General features: G+C 39.7%; 1 protein-coding gene across 2 annotated transcripts in view; it reads right to left on the bottom strand.

Annotated features, from left to right (window-relative positions):
• EYS (EGF-like photoreceptor maintenance factor) overlaps positions 1-15482 on the bottom strand; it is a 1786799-nt gene that overhangs the window by 82134 nt on the left and 1689183 nt on the right. For both annotated transcript variants that reach the window (XM_078001263.1, XM_078001264.1), the window contains exons 35-36: positions 2890-3056; positions 1904-2048 (exon numbers count right to left, since the gene is read on the bottom strand). In XM_078001263.1, coding sequence (XP_077857389.1) covers positions 1904-2048; positions 2890-3056 — 312 coding nt within the window. The remainder of the gene's footprint in view (positions 1-1903; positions 2049-2889; positions 3057-15482) is intronic.

Here is a 15482-nt window from a genome sequence, read left to right as displayed (position 1 = left end):
TAACACATAGGACTTGCTCTAAGCCAGGCACTAATCTGTGTTCTCTCTCCATTAACTCACTCTCAGAACTACATAGCAAGAGAAGTGCTGTTATTATCTCATTTTACAGATAAGGCAGGGGGAGGTTAGGTGACTGGCCAAGTCATGAACCATATAGGTGGCAGAGGTTTGGCATGTATCTTGCAAGTTGGGTTCTAGAAGCCACACTCTTATCTTTGATGCTATACTAGCCTCTCATACAGAAGAATTATCCATTTCAAAGTACTTATATAAGGATTGTGTCTATTAATAAAAGACAACAGGTTTTGATTACCACCCTTCAGTGTCTCTGCTTCATTTAGTGGAAGATATACTTCTTTCACATTCATAGCTTTACCTATCCCTTTCATTGAATATAATGTTTTAAAAAACTCATTGATTTGTTATGCCTTTACAATCCTTTTCATACTGTTTCCTGCTGTGAAAAAATCATTGAACTCTCTATTACAGTTAGTGGATTAATATGCTCTAAACTATTCTTTAAGACACCCTTCTGAGAATCAGCACTGATTACAAGTTCAAAGAAAAAGTTTCTTTGAGAGCCTTGACAAAATAATTTTATTAGAACGTGACCTTGTATTATGCTGGATTAGCTGTGTTGCTTTTATATGTTTCAAGTACATGGCCTCCTGCATTTGTGTTTAGGCAGAAGTCAGTCAAGGTTGGGAAAAGAATGCAATGAAGTAGGTAGATAACTCAAATGCTTGAAATGGTGCTTGATGACAGCTCCTGTCTCTCAGGGATCCTTATCTCTGACCCTTTACTTTTCATGGAGAGTAGACTGGACCTGGTTGAGTGGCTGAGGACACCATAAGAACAGACCTTTGAACAAATACCCTGGGACCAGGATCTACCAAAAAGTCTATTTTCACCAAATAAATTATTATAACAATTCAAAGCATGTCTTTATTTTAGAATGCTATTACAGTATGAATCAGCTTTATAAGGAAGATCCAAGCCTGTATTCCTATTTGAACACAGGAAGACAGACTGTGGCAATAAGACAGACTGTGACTCACCCAAACACAATGTTCCCCTTAATCCTCTTGGCTGGCTCTGGCCTCTGTGGGCTACCCCTTGGTAGTATGGATGGGTTAACTGCTGTCTGTCTCTTGCCTTTTAAACTCCAAAGTTAGATGGAGTTTCAATTTTTACTGTGACTCTTTGAAGTCTACCCTGCTCAGCCTATTTTAAAAAGCACCCTGTATAAACAATTACCCATAATCCTGGTTGCTTAAAATCATGCTCTCGATTTCCATTTTCCCACTGAACTTATCACATTATACGACTAGATAATTAATTAATTACATTTAGTGTTCCTCTCTCCAACTAGAATAAGTGCAGAAATCTTTGATTTGTTCATTAAAACATTCTAAACATCTAATACATATGCAGTAAGTGGTCAATAAACAGTAAATGAGGCCAGGCATGGTGGCTCATGCCTGTAATCCCAGCACTTTGGGAGGCCCAGACAGGTGGATCACCTGAGGTCGGGAGTTTGAGACCAGCTTGATTAACATGAGAAACCCCGTCTTCTGAAAATACAAAATTAGCTGGGCATGGTGGTGCATGCCTGTAATCCCAGCTACCTGGGAGGCTGAGGCAGGAAAATCGCTTGAACCCAGGAGGTGGAGGTCGTGGTGAGCCAAGATTGCATCATTGAACTCCAGCCTGGGCAACAAGAGCGAAACTCCTCTCAAAAAATAAAATACTAAATGAATGTTTCTGATTAAAATCAAACTTTGTTCAAGTCTGAAAGCAAACTATGTAGCTGGTTTGGGAAATAGAAGTATACTCTTTAAAATATTTTTTCCCTCAACATTTGAAATAAGTAGGTATAGTATAAAAAATGTCCATGCCTTACCTTGAAAACCATTTTTAAAATCTGCTCCATTTGGTAAGAGATCTGGAGTATATTCACTGTAGCCACCTACATAAAACTGACTGAAGACATTGAGACCAACCAGTCTTCCTGGGGCGATAATGGATTTATTTTTATGATCATCTACCTTCAAAAGGAGAAAAAAATCAAAACCTATTTAAAAAGGAATTAATTCCCCAGGGAGAACTGTTAAGATACTCTTGTTATTTCCCATTAACTTGGCATAAAAAATTTACAAAGACAGGGATTTTGAAGAAATATAAAACACGATACCACTCAATTGTCTGCTTCTCTGCTGGTGTCTGTTACCACGGATATATTAATAGAGCAATCATGGTTTTGCATTTCAATCAAAATCAAAGTTCTTCAAAGATTAGGTGCTGGCATCCTGCTGATTCCCCTCCATTTAGTCTTCCTTCTCTTCTGTCAATTCTCCATAGAACCACCAGAGTCATTTATCAAAAATTAGAAATCAACATGGTACCCACCTTCCTGTTTTAAGTAGCTCATCATAGTTCTTTTGATAAAAATATAAACTTCTTAGCACATCTAAGCCCTTTGATAATATAGACCTTATCTGTCTCTAACCACTTCTCTTGCTCCCCCATCTCCTGACCTCAAAACCACGCTGAACTACTTGCATTCCTTAAGCTAATACTGACCATTCCTTAATTTAATACTGACCATTGTGTTCTTTCCTAACTCCTATGTGAAGTTATGCTCAAGCATCACCTTCTCTGGGAAGCACTTTCTGACTCCTCTCTCTCACCCTTATCTATGTTAGTAATCCCTCTTATCTGTTCTCACACCACTTAATTGTAATCATCTCTCTATTTCCCTAGTTGGTACAATAGTCTGTGAATTTCGTGGATGCAGGCATCATGGGCTATTCACCTCTGTACCTTAGCACAGATCCTACAATATACTAGTGCTCACTTTGTGGAAGAGACAAAGGAATGACTCTTTACCTTCAGCCAGCCCTCTTGGAAGAACTTCCCCAGATGAACAGTGTGGACTCCAAGGCTCAGATTGAGGGGATCACTCCTGATGCTTGCTATGCCAGACCCCAGGTTATAACTATAAACCACACTGCCATTGAGCAGGCCCACAGCCAGGAAGTCATCGCCATTCAACCCTGGAATGAGAAGACACATGGGGAAAGCTCACTGAGAGGAAATTCAGGAGTTCCGTCAGCTTTATTCTACTGACTGGTTCTGAATTACAGATCAGTATGGTAAGTTATAATACACATTTAGTCTCTTGTCAGCATTTAGGTACATGTGCAACTGGCTGTTGTTATTCCCAGCCCCAGAAACAGAGCACCAAGAGTTTATGTCTTTGAAGCCATGAGGGTTCTGGTCAACCTGGGGAATGATCAATGATCACCTAAAAAGTTGAATGGGATTAAAATCTCCTTTTGTCGGATTGAAATTCAGTATGCACTTTACAATAAGGAGAACTTCACAATGGAGTAGAACTGCTCTGGTAGCTAAGAAGATTCAAAAGGCTGAGATGACCTAGCGTCAGCTTTGAAGTTCTTTCTATGATTTGAGAATAGTATAAAGATCAATTTATTCCTATCATTGCTCAGAATATGTTATCATTATTCTATTACAAAAGCTCTTAACCATGCCCCATGACCATTTAAAGGTGGGTTGTTTCTGTTTCCCCCTTCTCTCTCTCCTTGCATTAGTTCAGAGCCATTCATGCAATACAGTGAGTTACAGGACCCAGAGCACTCAGGAGACAGTTCTTAAAGACCCACAGGACAAGGGAGTGGTTGGGAGAGACCCAGCATTAATCACTTAGGGGAAGATGCTAGCAGTATCCTTGGTGGGATTAAGAAGTCTATATGATCAGTTGGTATATAGCAAGAGATCTGTTCACAGGAAGCAGGGATCCAAATACGTCACTGAGCTTCTGAAAAGTATGTTAGTGGGTGGGGCAAAAGAATAATTCAATACTGAGGCTAGCAGTCAGGAAACTGAGGCAAAGACTTCTGCTTAGAGGAAGGACATAAGAACCCCCTAGATGTAAGAGGTTTAAGCATGGGGGAAAAAGTTGAATTGAGTCCTTGACATAGAAAAAATTTATTATGAGTATACACAGACTCCTCCATCTGTATTTATAGGAATGATGCTTTGTCTGTTGACTGAGCTTCTATTGTTACTTTGATCAGGGTAAAGGAGAGAAAGATCTGCAGGGATGTAGGTTTCCAGACAGGGTGGAGAGGTGGGCTTCCTGAGGCAATGGAAAGTGGAAGACAGAGATATTATTTAGAGATACTTGAACACTGCCTCTGCTTTTCTAAAGGTTCTGCCATGGGTCCTGAGCAGAGTTACTTTTGAAAACTCTCTAGGTGAGTCTAATATACAGTCATGGTCAAGAGCAACTGTATTAAGTGGCCTACAATTGACCAAGTACATTGGGAACTTAAGGCAAGTCTCTTTCTTACTTCCTCTCATTCTGGTGATTTCTTCCCACCTGCAATGCTGCATCAGGTTAGCTAGGTTGTATATTTAAAATGGAAAGTTCAATGTTTCCGGAGAAAACGTAGATTCAGGAAGGCAGTTAGAAAGGCAGAAAGGAGAAAAACTACTACTAGAGGTTGGAGATAGTCTTTCAGGCAGCTGTTGGGATATAGAAGAAATTGGGAGGGGTGGAGGAGAAAACATGAGATTTTTCTGTGGGTTGCGAATGGAAATTTTTCTGAGAGCTTCTGGAGGGGATTTGAATTGTCTTTCAAATTGTCCAGGTTATTGCAATGGAGCCAGTATTGTGCCAGTTGAACTGTAAGGTAGTGGGAGGGCGTATTGATTTCAGCTATATCCTTCTTTCCTTTCTGTCTTGTGCTCTCCTTGAGAGCCCATTTCATACCAGGAGCATCATTATTATCCTTAGGTCCTTGATGGCCTGGTGAGGAGGAGATAGGAGGTTTGTTTCAAGTTTCATGAAGAGCAGAGTAGAAACAAATGGAGCAGCCATTAAGACAAGGTGAGGAGGAGGGTTAGGAAAGCAAAAAGGCGATTTTTCAGTTTGTTTCTGAGCTCACCCAGAAAAGGACAACCAAGAGCTTGTTAGATGAAAAAAGAGGATACAGTGAAGAGTGCTGTTTAAATCAGAAGGGAGAACTTTGCAGCAACCCAGGAGGAACAGAGAAGAACAGGGTGTATTTAAGAACTGCTGGGGTCGGGTGCGGTGGCTCACGCCTGTAATCCCAGCACTTTGGGAGGCTCAGGTGGGCAGATCACGAGGTGAGGAGATCGAGACCATCTTGGCCATCCTGGCTAACACGGTTAAATCCCGTCTCTACTAAAAATACAAAAACAAAATTAGCCGGGCGTGGTGGCGCATGCCTATGGTCCCAGCTACTCGGGAGGCCGAGTTAGGAAAATGGTGTGAACCCGCGAGGTGGAGCTTGCAGTGGGCCGAGTTCGCGCCACTGCACTCCAGCTTGAGCGACAGAGCGAGATACCGTCTAAAAAAAAAATGAAGAAGAAGAAGAACTGCTGGGATGTGGGCTTGACTGGCATTTACTGCCTGTGGCAGGAAAGGAAACTGAAAAAGGAGAAAGGGCTATATCTTTAAGGGCCTAATATGCTACAATGAATTATTTAAGTATTTTACCGGAGACTCTTAGGAATCATGAAATGATATTGAATAAGAGAAGTGTATTAGATCTGGATGTTAGAAGAATCTCCTAGTAATGTTGAAGATAGAATATAGAGATAGATAAGGAGGCTCACTGGAATGTCATTCAAGTGATTCAGAAGAGGAAATGATACTGAAATACATTAAACACCTAAATAAATTAAAGTAGTGGCAGAGGGGACAGAAAAAGGGGGAGGAAATTTGCTTGTGATTTGGAAGGAAAATTTGAAAGGACAGATCAATTTGGGTGAAGAGTTGAGGAAGAGAGAGGAGTTGAGGGTGGTTCTGCAGAATCTGGCTTAAAGAACAGGTTCAGTGGCAGGGTCAGTCATGGAGTTAGGAGCCTGGGAAAGGAACAACTGGGGGGAAAAGGCTGAATTTAATTTACAGGTGCTCCTGCCTATAGACCTGTCCCAGGGCAAAGGACTGTGGATGCACCAAGAGGAGGGGATAAGGAGAGCCAGGGAACTAATCACCCATCAAGCAGATGATAGCATCCTATTCCCATGCCATGAGTCCATCAGGTTGCTTTCCTTTCCTCTGCTACTCCTTCCACTCTAGACCTTCCCTGAGTATCAACTCTGGTAGTAAATGATGGAGTAGATAAGAGGAAGAAAAGTAGTTTACTGCCATGGCCAGTACCTAGAAAGTGACTTGGAAGTGCTCTAGAGTGTTTCCAAACCGAGAAGTTCTTTACAATCACTTAGGGAATGTTTCAAAAATACACTTTCTGGAACCTGTCTTATACCACTTGCATGAGAATTTTTGAAGCTAGATCCTAGAAATATTTTATTAACAGGATCCCCAACGGGTTTTTTTTTGTAATAAGGCCAGATTGGTATTAGTAACTGTAAGAGGGCCAAGGCATGAAACTTGTGCGGTTGAATGGGGCTTTAAGTTCCAAAGCGCCCTGTTGCTTGGTTTAATGCTCTGTGTCACTGTCTTGAAATTCTTAATACTTTTATCTTTGAACTGTGTTTTGAAAGTGAAGTCCATGAAGCAACAAACATGAGTGGTAACAGAGGAGACCCATAAATACAATATGCATGTTTGCTCTTTCACATGTAAGGCTTGTGATATCCCATGAGAACAACGTTTCCACAGTACTGGGAGTTCAGTGATATGCAAAATGAGTACATGCTAAATATATTATGTTTAATGACTAAGTGGGGGATCTGACAGTCCCAAGAGGCCATGCTCCATTTGGGCCAGAACTTACTTCAAGTGCAGGAAGAAGGGAGTGGTGGTCTAAGAAACATGAACCATCAAGGAACCCTATTATTTCATCATTATTCCTGCTACTTTTCTGTATTAGCTAACTACACTGAAAATGATGACAGAGAAGAAAAGAGAAAGAGAAGGAAGTCCACAATTCCTTTTCCTCTCACTCCTACCTAACTCATCAGTAGCCAAAGGTCGAGAGTGTTGATAGTGTGCATATCAACAACTGAAATAAAGAGAGTTAACTTAAATTTGTGTAGTGTCTCTGGTGTTCTGTTAATAAGGAAGTACATATGCATGCACAAGCTTTGAAAGATAAATTGTGTAATTTTGGTGATTTTGCATGTGTGTTAAATACTTTTCTATTTTAAACTGGCATTGCAGAATAAAAAGGCAAACTCCCTTGTTCAAAAAGCAGGGAGAAATGAGAGAAATGAGAACCACCCTCAACTCCTCTCTCTTCCTCAACTTTTCACCCAAATTGATCTGTCCTTTCAAATTTTCCTTCCAAATCACAATATTTTCTATTTTAAAGTGGCATTGAACAATATAAAAAGAATGGTAAAATTTAATATTTTAATTTTTTAACTTAGAATGGCATAAATGCAAATAAAAGACATTGTGTTGTCTTTCTAAGTTAAGATTAGTCATTCTAAGCTTATTCTTACTCATTCTAAGTCACTATAATGTTGAGAGATCAGTGAAGACAGAAAAATGCTTTATATTTTAGTATCTTTAATGGCATTTCTCCCTGCTTTTTGAACAAGGGAGTTTGCCTTTTTATTCTACAATGGGTCCCACAAATTATGTAGCTGTCTCTCCTTGGTGTCATCATAACACAAATCAGGAAAGAACAAAATGAAAATGAGACCTTCCTGAACATTTGAGGCCACTTAGAGCCTTTGTATGTAGATGAGACACTGAAACCTGTCAGGGCAGTATGTGTGGGGTGATGTTGATGCACACATGGATGTCTGAAAGCGACGTGGCTGTTGGTGGTGGAGTCTGAGTCTGAAGACAGCCTGGTTCCAGAGCCTGTGCTCTTAAACACTGTCCATGTCCGTGCAGCAGAGAAGGAGAAGCAAGTCTGACTGGGGTTGTGCCCCTCTCTCACACCTTCAGCACCCCCTTCCCAAATGCTTCTTTCTGGGAAACAAGAAGGGATGATAATATCTCTTCAGATTATTCTAAGGATTAAGTGAGATTTAATGTGTAAGCATTAGTCCACTGGCCAACCTAGCACATAGTAGGTACTCAATAAATGCATATTTCTTTCCTCTTCTCAGCAACTCTGGCCTGACCTTAACTGTGTGTACCTGATTTCATCCCCCCATTTTATGAAGTCTGGAAAGCAGGCATTCCTGGCTCCTAGTTAACCTCTTGGGTCGGGAACAGGAGTCAGGAGTAGTACAATTTTTCTTTCTATTTTTTGTTTGTTTGTTTTATTTTTTTGGCTATAGCCCAAATTGCTTCAGGGCATTATTTGATCCAAATAAAAATTTTTCGCCGGGCGCGGTGGCTCAAGCCTGTAATCCCAGCACTTTGGGAGGCCGAGACGGGCGGATCACGAGGTCAGGAGATCGAGACCATCCTGGCTAACATGGTGAAACCCCGTCTCTACTAAAATATACAAAAAACTAGCCGGGCGAGGTGGCGGGCGCATGTAGTCCCAGCTACTCGGGAGGCTGAGGCAGGAGAATGGCGTGAACCCGGGAGGCGGAGCTTGCAGTGAGCTGAGATCCGGCCACTGCACTCCAGCCTGGGCGGCAGAGCAAGATTCCGTCTCAAAAAAAAAAAAAAAAAAAAAAAATTTTTTCAAGGATCAAACATGGAAATGTAATGAAATGACTTGAAGGCATCATTTTTAAGCATCGATTTTTATATCTTATGTCACGTTCCTGGAATTTCTTATAATGGGAATTTCTTGACTTAACAGCCCATAATAACATAAGCAATGGCATATTCAAACAACCACCAGTGCTATAGAATTATTTCATTCTCAAATTCAGCTTTCTATTAAACATTATTCTTCGAGTAGCTTTGGGAAATATATGAGCAATTTATATTTTTATATTTGTCAAGTTACAAAGAAACAGGTGAAAATCCACATTTGTATTGTCATGTAGAAATATTTAGCAATTGACATAGTGAGAGTTTTTTTCATGAAAAGAATTGGAACCAAGCTCACTTGGTATGCAGAACACAAACCCACAGTGAATCTTAATGAAATCAGGCTTAGGAAGATTTTTAGACAAGGCAAGAGATACTTGTTGGATATTACTTCAGAGCTGGTGCTAAGAAGGAAGGATTTTGAGAGATTATGTTGTGCAAGTAGTAAAAAGAGGAGGAAGGAAACAATAGGAAGTGACTCTACATGAATAGTAGTTAAGAGTAACAAGATCTGGGAAGTGAATAAAAATCCTTTAAAAATGCTCAGGAAAAAAAACAACAACTGGATCTCTCTTTGGCTAGAAAGAAAAGTCATACATACAGTGAAGAGTGCTGTTTAAATCAGAAGGGAGAACTTTGCCGCAACCCAGAAGGAGGAGAAAAGAACAGGGTATGTTTAAGAACTGCTGGGGTCCAGCGTGGTGGCTCACGCCTGTAATCCCAGCACTTTGGGAGGCCGACATGGGCAGATCATTAGGTCAGGAGATCGAGACCATCCTGGCTAACACGGTGAAACCCCGTCTCTACTAAAAATACAAAAAAATGAGCCCGGTGTAGTGGCAGGCGCCTGTATTCCCAGCTACTCGGGAGACTGAGGCAGGAGAAGGGCGTGAACCCAGGAGGCGGAACTTGAAGTGAGCAGAGATCCGTCTCAGAAAAAAAAAAAAGAAAAGAAAAGTCATAACAACTCCGTCAACAGCGTCAAGCAGTGAGTTTCAAAGTGGGTATGTTGTGGCAAGCCATACTTGGCATTATAACGGCAACTCATAAGATTGGTTAGAGCACATCTCCTGGGGGAACAAGATGAGATGCTGTGGTCAGAATACCATCTGGCCTCATAATGCACCAAGAATAGTGATTTGTTAATGGAAGTAAGGACTTAATCTAGGTGAAGAAGTGGATGGTGGCATTGTTAGGGATGGGAAAGATGATGAAACATGGAAACAAGGTAAAGGATGCTGCTATGAATATTCTGAAAGAAAAGTGCAAAGTAGTTGAGACGAGAGTGTCAGGACATTCTAAGATGTCTCAGATGGGTTTTAAAACTTTGATGCAGGAGGTATGAGTGGTGGTGATAGTAACAGATCTTAAATATATACCACCTTGGGAGCAAATAAGAAAAAATGTTTTTGTCACAAGCATATAATTATAGTTAAGCTTATGGTATTTTTTCCATAAATTACTTAGGTCTGCTTGCAGGATTTTTCCGTAGTTGGTTTGATGTTAAACCTAAAGGTTTTACTGTGTATATTGGTAGTTCTCCAACCTGGCTGAACCTTGTCAGCATAGCCTCTGATTTAATTCGCACGTAAGAACAAGAAGGGGAAATCTATTATATAGGAATGAGGAAAAGAATCAAAGGTTTCAGAGAGTATGCCCAGGAGAAATTGTGCAAGTCAGCTTGACCTGAAGGCAAAAGAGAGAGACATAACAAGGAGTGAAAATTGTCAGAACTCTGTGGCAACCCTGAGTGCCTTATGGTAATCATTATGAAATTCTCATGAGAAAAAAACATGCCTATGAAGTAACTGTAATTAGAAGTGGTCTAATTAGTTCCACCTTGAAGGACTGCCTGGACAAGAGTAGCTAGTGGTTCAAGCCATGGATTCATTAATGAAACCCTCAAAGGAAGCATAAAATTCATTTATAAAAGATGTAATTCAAGTCTGTGCTTTGGAGAGACTTTAGAGGCACACCTGTCCTGCTGTTTCTCTTACCAATTCTCACTAATCATTGTGTGTTGTAAGTTACAAAGCTGTACATGCTTGTGTTCTCACTTGGTGTGCTTAGGGCATACCCCAGAAATTAGAACTACTTCTCTGGAAGTGGCAGGAGCTCATTCTTAAGTTCTTTACATAAGGGTTCAGAATGGTTTAGAAGGCTGTTCCTTGGATTGTTCTAAAGGGGCATATTGGAACTCTAAAACATTTATGTAGACAGTGCTGTGAAATTCATGTGTATTTCAGCACACTCCAGTTAACACAAAGATTAATATTGTGACTTTTAACATCATAGAAACATGGTAATCCTCAGATGATCCAACAGTCTTTTAATTCCAATAGATTAAATTTCCTAAAGTATTTCATTTAGAAGGAAAGGTTTAATAGTAAAGGAATAATAGATGTAATTTGTTATTTCTTCAAACACTTATTCTAATATGGTAAAATAGTATCATTTATTAAATCTAATTTATTCCTCTAATATGATAATGTACTTTGCAGAGTTCAGCAAAGTCCCAAGTAGTACAAGGACATGAGTGCTTAATCTTGGACATTTCGCTAATTTAAGTTCTGGCTGCTCACTTCCAGTTATCTCACTCTTTTGAAAAAAACTGGTAAAGATAACAACTAATAGGATTGTCTCTAGGAATGACTTCAAGTGTTTTAAAAGATATTTCCAAGTGGATTAAGAAATTCTAAGTGACAAGTTAATTTTTCTTCTCCCTTCTTCCTTTCCTGTCAAGGCTGAAAGAGAAAATGTAAGAGGAGCCACAACGATGGTGCTGTGGTTCTTCCACCAAAGGAATATTGCTTACAGAATGGCGCTTGATTACTGGTGGGAGTTCCCATCTGGAGGAACCTTTTGTGAAGATACTTTTGCAGCCATATTTGATTATAGTTCAAGGGCTTGTAATGCCTTTGATTTGTGAAAGAAGGAAACGATCTTTTGATTAAATATTCTTAATATAACAAAACAATGATTCTGAGACAGAGACACCAAGATAAACCTAATTCAGTTTCAGTTGTTTTTTTCAACTGACTGTGAGAGGATATATTCAGTTTTTAGGAAGAAGGTGAAATTAGATATGAATGAAAAGTTAGATACATGTGAAAGGTCTTAGGAAAATTATAGAAGTTTATGCAATTTGAATCAAAACTAAAGTAAAACAAAAAATATATATCTAGGTTGATATGTGAGAAACAAGACCCAAACGAGTGAAAGTCCTTACTACCAGAACAAGATGTATTGAATGGTACAGGCTTTTAGACATTTGAGCCATTTTTATCCCATATTCAGTTACAATCTCTACTTTAGGGGATGCTAAACTAAAATTAAGATGACTAAAGATTTTGGATTAACTCTTAAAGAGCATATAGTCTCTGTTTATCTTAGATCTGTATAGCTCCTATTCATAGTGACAAACTTTTGGCTTCCTGTTCTGTTCATATGATTATTCAGTTATGGATATTCTAGGGTTTTGAGAGCATTAGAACCATGTACAGCCATGACCATGATGTTTCATCATTAGCCATTGAGCACAATGGATACAATATAGTGTCTACCTCATAGGATTAAAACCATTAAAATGTAGGCAATGTAGACTGGCACTTGTTGTGGCCAAATTAATACGGTGTCCTGACTTGCATCTGTGCTAGTGAACAGACAGTGTGGAAGGGTTGATAGGAACAACAAATCCAGTGCTGTGCTCAGAGCATACAAAAATGTGATAAAATGCATTTCTTGGGGATACATATGGCCCACATTTTTATATCTCTTGAGCAAAAGGAGGTGAGACTAGAAAAAATGGCAAATCTGTATCTCTCTTGCTGTCGGAGATGAGACTGTGAAAATAAAGGATGTAAGCACCAGTTTGTGGGTAAACTTAAATTCCCACAAGATGAAACCACATGAGCTTACTGCAAGTATAGAACAAACTTGAAAACGTGGGCTTGTTGTTGATTGATTTGTACTTGGCCCCTTCTCTTTTTGTTCTCTGGATGTTCCCCTGTGAAATCAAGGTTACCCACTTTGAATCATCCTTAAATGTATATTCCCTCTTCAGAAATACATTTGAAAAAAGATGGGGGAAGATTTGCAAGTATCTATATATCTTTGTCATGTCTAACCCTGTTTGAGTACTAGTCACATGTGACAATTTTTATGTGTTTCTCAGTCAGTTGGGAAAGTGAATAGCTTAACTTCTTTTTAAACTATTTTAAAAGACTCAAACAATTTAAAACAGACAATTTTGACATTATAGTACAGGATATTTAATTCCATGAAAACCAAGATTTGATAATTTGAAGTTCTTAGGAAGAAAATTCTCACGATTTCTAGTCTTCCTGATGTGATTACAGAAGAAAATAATGAGCATTTTTCTGTTATAAAAAATTGAATATGGGCATACACTGTCAGTTTTGTTTATAAAATACCTCAGTGCTGTGCAATTGAACGACGTGTTACATTAGGGAATTGGCCACAGCCTGCTCTCATTCATCAGGCATCTTCCTTCTGCCTGCTCCCTACCAGGGCTCTCTGAAGAACAGGCTGAGCCGATTGCTTCTGTGACACTCCCAGCTTCAATTTTCTTTTTCTATTCTGTAGGGTTACATTCATTCCATTTTTTTCCACAGAAAAACATCAAGCTATACTTATGCACTGTTATTTCTGTTACAGTTTATAACTAAGGGCTTGAAGCAAATAAGAAATTACTTGGCAGAAAATATGAGGCAACCTTTCATAATTACCACAGCATAGAAGATCTATATGCCAGTGACTGACAGAAAGCTATGTGCATAAAGTGCTTAGATGCATAGATTAAATTTCCAGGAAGTCAAATATATTTCTTCTAATTTTTTTTTCTTTTTGAGACAGAGTTTTGCTTTTGTCACCCAGGCTGGTGTGCAATGGCACGATCTTGGCTCACTGCAACCTCTGCCTCTCGGGTTCAAGTGATTCTCCTGCCTCAGCCTCCCGAGTAGCTGGGATTACAGGCACCTGCCACCATGCCCAGCTAATTTTTGTATTTTTAGTAGAGACAGGGTCTCACCGCGTTGGCCAGGCTAGTCTTGAACTCCTGATCTTGGGTGATCCACCTGCCTTGGCCTCCCAAAGTGCTGGGATTATAGGCGTGAGCCACTGTGCCCAGCCCCTAAAATTTTTTTATCACTGTATTATACAATTTTAATACAAGCTACAGTTGAGATTTTAACTTCTATTTCAAAGATGCAAACAGTGCTACAGATTTCCCCTCCCCCTTCATTTAGATCCTAACTTCTTCACTACAATCCAAATCAATCAATGCCTACATAGCATTATTAGCTAACTAGGATAGTCTCTGTCCACAGAGAGACTTTCAGTTAGTGAAATAATCAATAAACATGTAATTATTGATTTTTCACCAGCTATCCAGCACAGGAATGATGCAGTTGGGAATTCAAAAGAAATTGAAAGAATTTATGATTAATCTTGTTGAGGGACAAAATTGAGATTATGAAGTGCTGCTATTCTAGTGCTTTGATTTATGAAAATGGTACCTTCACATAATTCAAAGCAGTGATTATAAATGACCAAACAGTATTTAATTAGATACCAAATTATGAATAAAACCACAAGTGCGATGTAGGCTTTGTATAGGTAGAATATAAGAGATCCAAATTTGTCAGAGAACATTACATGAATGAGTAGGTCCTGGGAGAGGTAAAGAGGACTAGGGCAGGCATTCCAGGCAAGAGGAAGCTTGACGGTGGACTGAACGAGCATGATGGATCTCAGGTAGCACGAACTGGTTGTTTATGCACTGTTGGAGTCAAGCAGCTGTGCCCAGGCAGGGGAGAATGAAACAGCAAATACCAGCCGGGCTGCTATAGCACTAGTTGTGGAGGATTGCTCAAAGTGAAAGGGAAGGATGAGAAACACATTGGAGGACATGTTCTGTTCTCTGACGGTTCTCGCTAGATGAGATTTCTACTTTCTGACTTCCACGTTTTCTATCACTTATGTACATCTTTGCATTCAGTGCTATTTATATTCCAGATATGTATTAGACATTGTGATAGAGGTTGTGTGTGCCAGACAAGGTTCCTGGTTTAGTGTTGTTAATTAGCAAAACTTTAAGTACATGTTTTGCTTTTCTAAATTGACTGTAGGTTTACTGCATCAAGGACTATGCGTTTTTATATTCATTCTTTAAAAAACTGTTGAGTATTTTTATGTGACAGCCACTATAGATATAAAAGGAAAGTAGTGGTTCTGGTTTGCAAAGATATCCAGATAGTTTAAAAAAGATATGAGAATTGTTACCAATGAACTGCAGTGAGATTAATTGTTAAATTTTTCTGGAAGAGGCCGGGTGCAGAGTGGCTCAGGCCTGTAATCCCAGCTACTCGGAAGGCTGAGGCAGGAGAATCACTTAAACCCGGCAGGTGGAGGTTGCAGTAAGCCAAGATCGCGCCACTGAACTCCAGCCTGGGTGACAGAGTGAGATTCCGTCTCAAAAAACAAACAAAAATTTCTGGAAGAGTTAAAGACTCTAAAGAAGAATGATCTTTTGAGTTGAGGCTTAAAGGACAGTGTTTTGGAGGCATGCCTATGAAGCATGGGTGGCCCAGGAAGGTGGAATAGCCTGCACAGAAGCAGAGGACGCAGTCACATGACACAGGATGTACACATGTGCTAATATTGCCAAGTGTGGGGCTGAATGAAGCAAAAGGAGATTGTGCAAATGGGCAGGGGCTGGATAAGTGTCTTTGTGTATTATGCAGAGGAGCTTAGGTGGTATGCTATGATGAAACATGTT

This window comes from Macaca mulatta, chromosome 4, assembly GCF_049350105.2.
Source record: "Macaca mulatta isolate MMU2019108-1 chromosome 4, T2T-MMU8v2.0, whole genome shotgun sequence".
Classification (NCBI taxonomy): Eukaryota; Metazoa; Chordata; class Mammalia; order Primates; family Cercopithecidae; genus Macaca; species Macaca mulatta.
The sequence above is the reverse complement of the archived record's forward strand: the minus strand, read 5'-3'. Positions and strand labels throughout refer to the sequence as shown.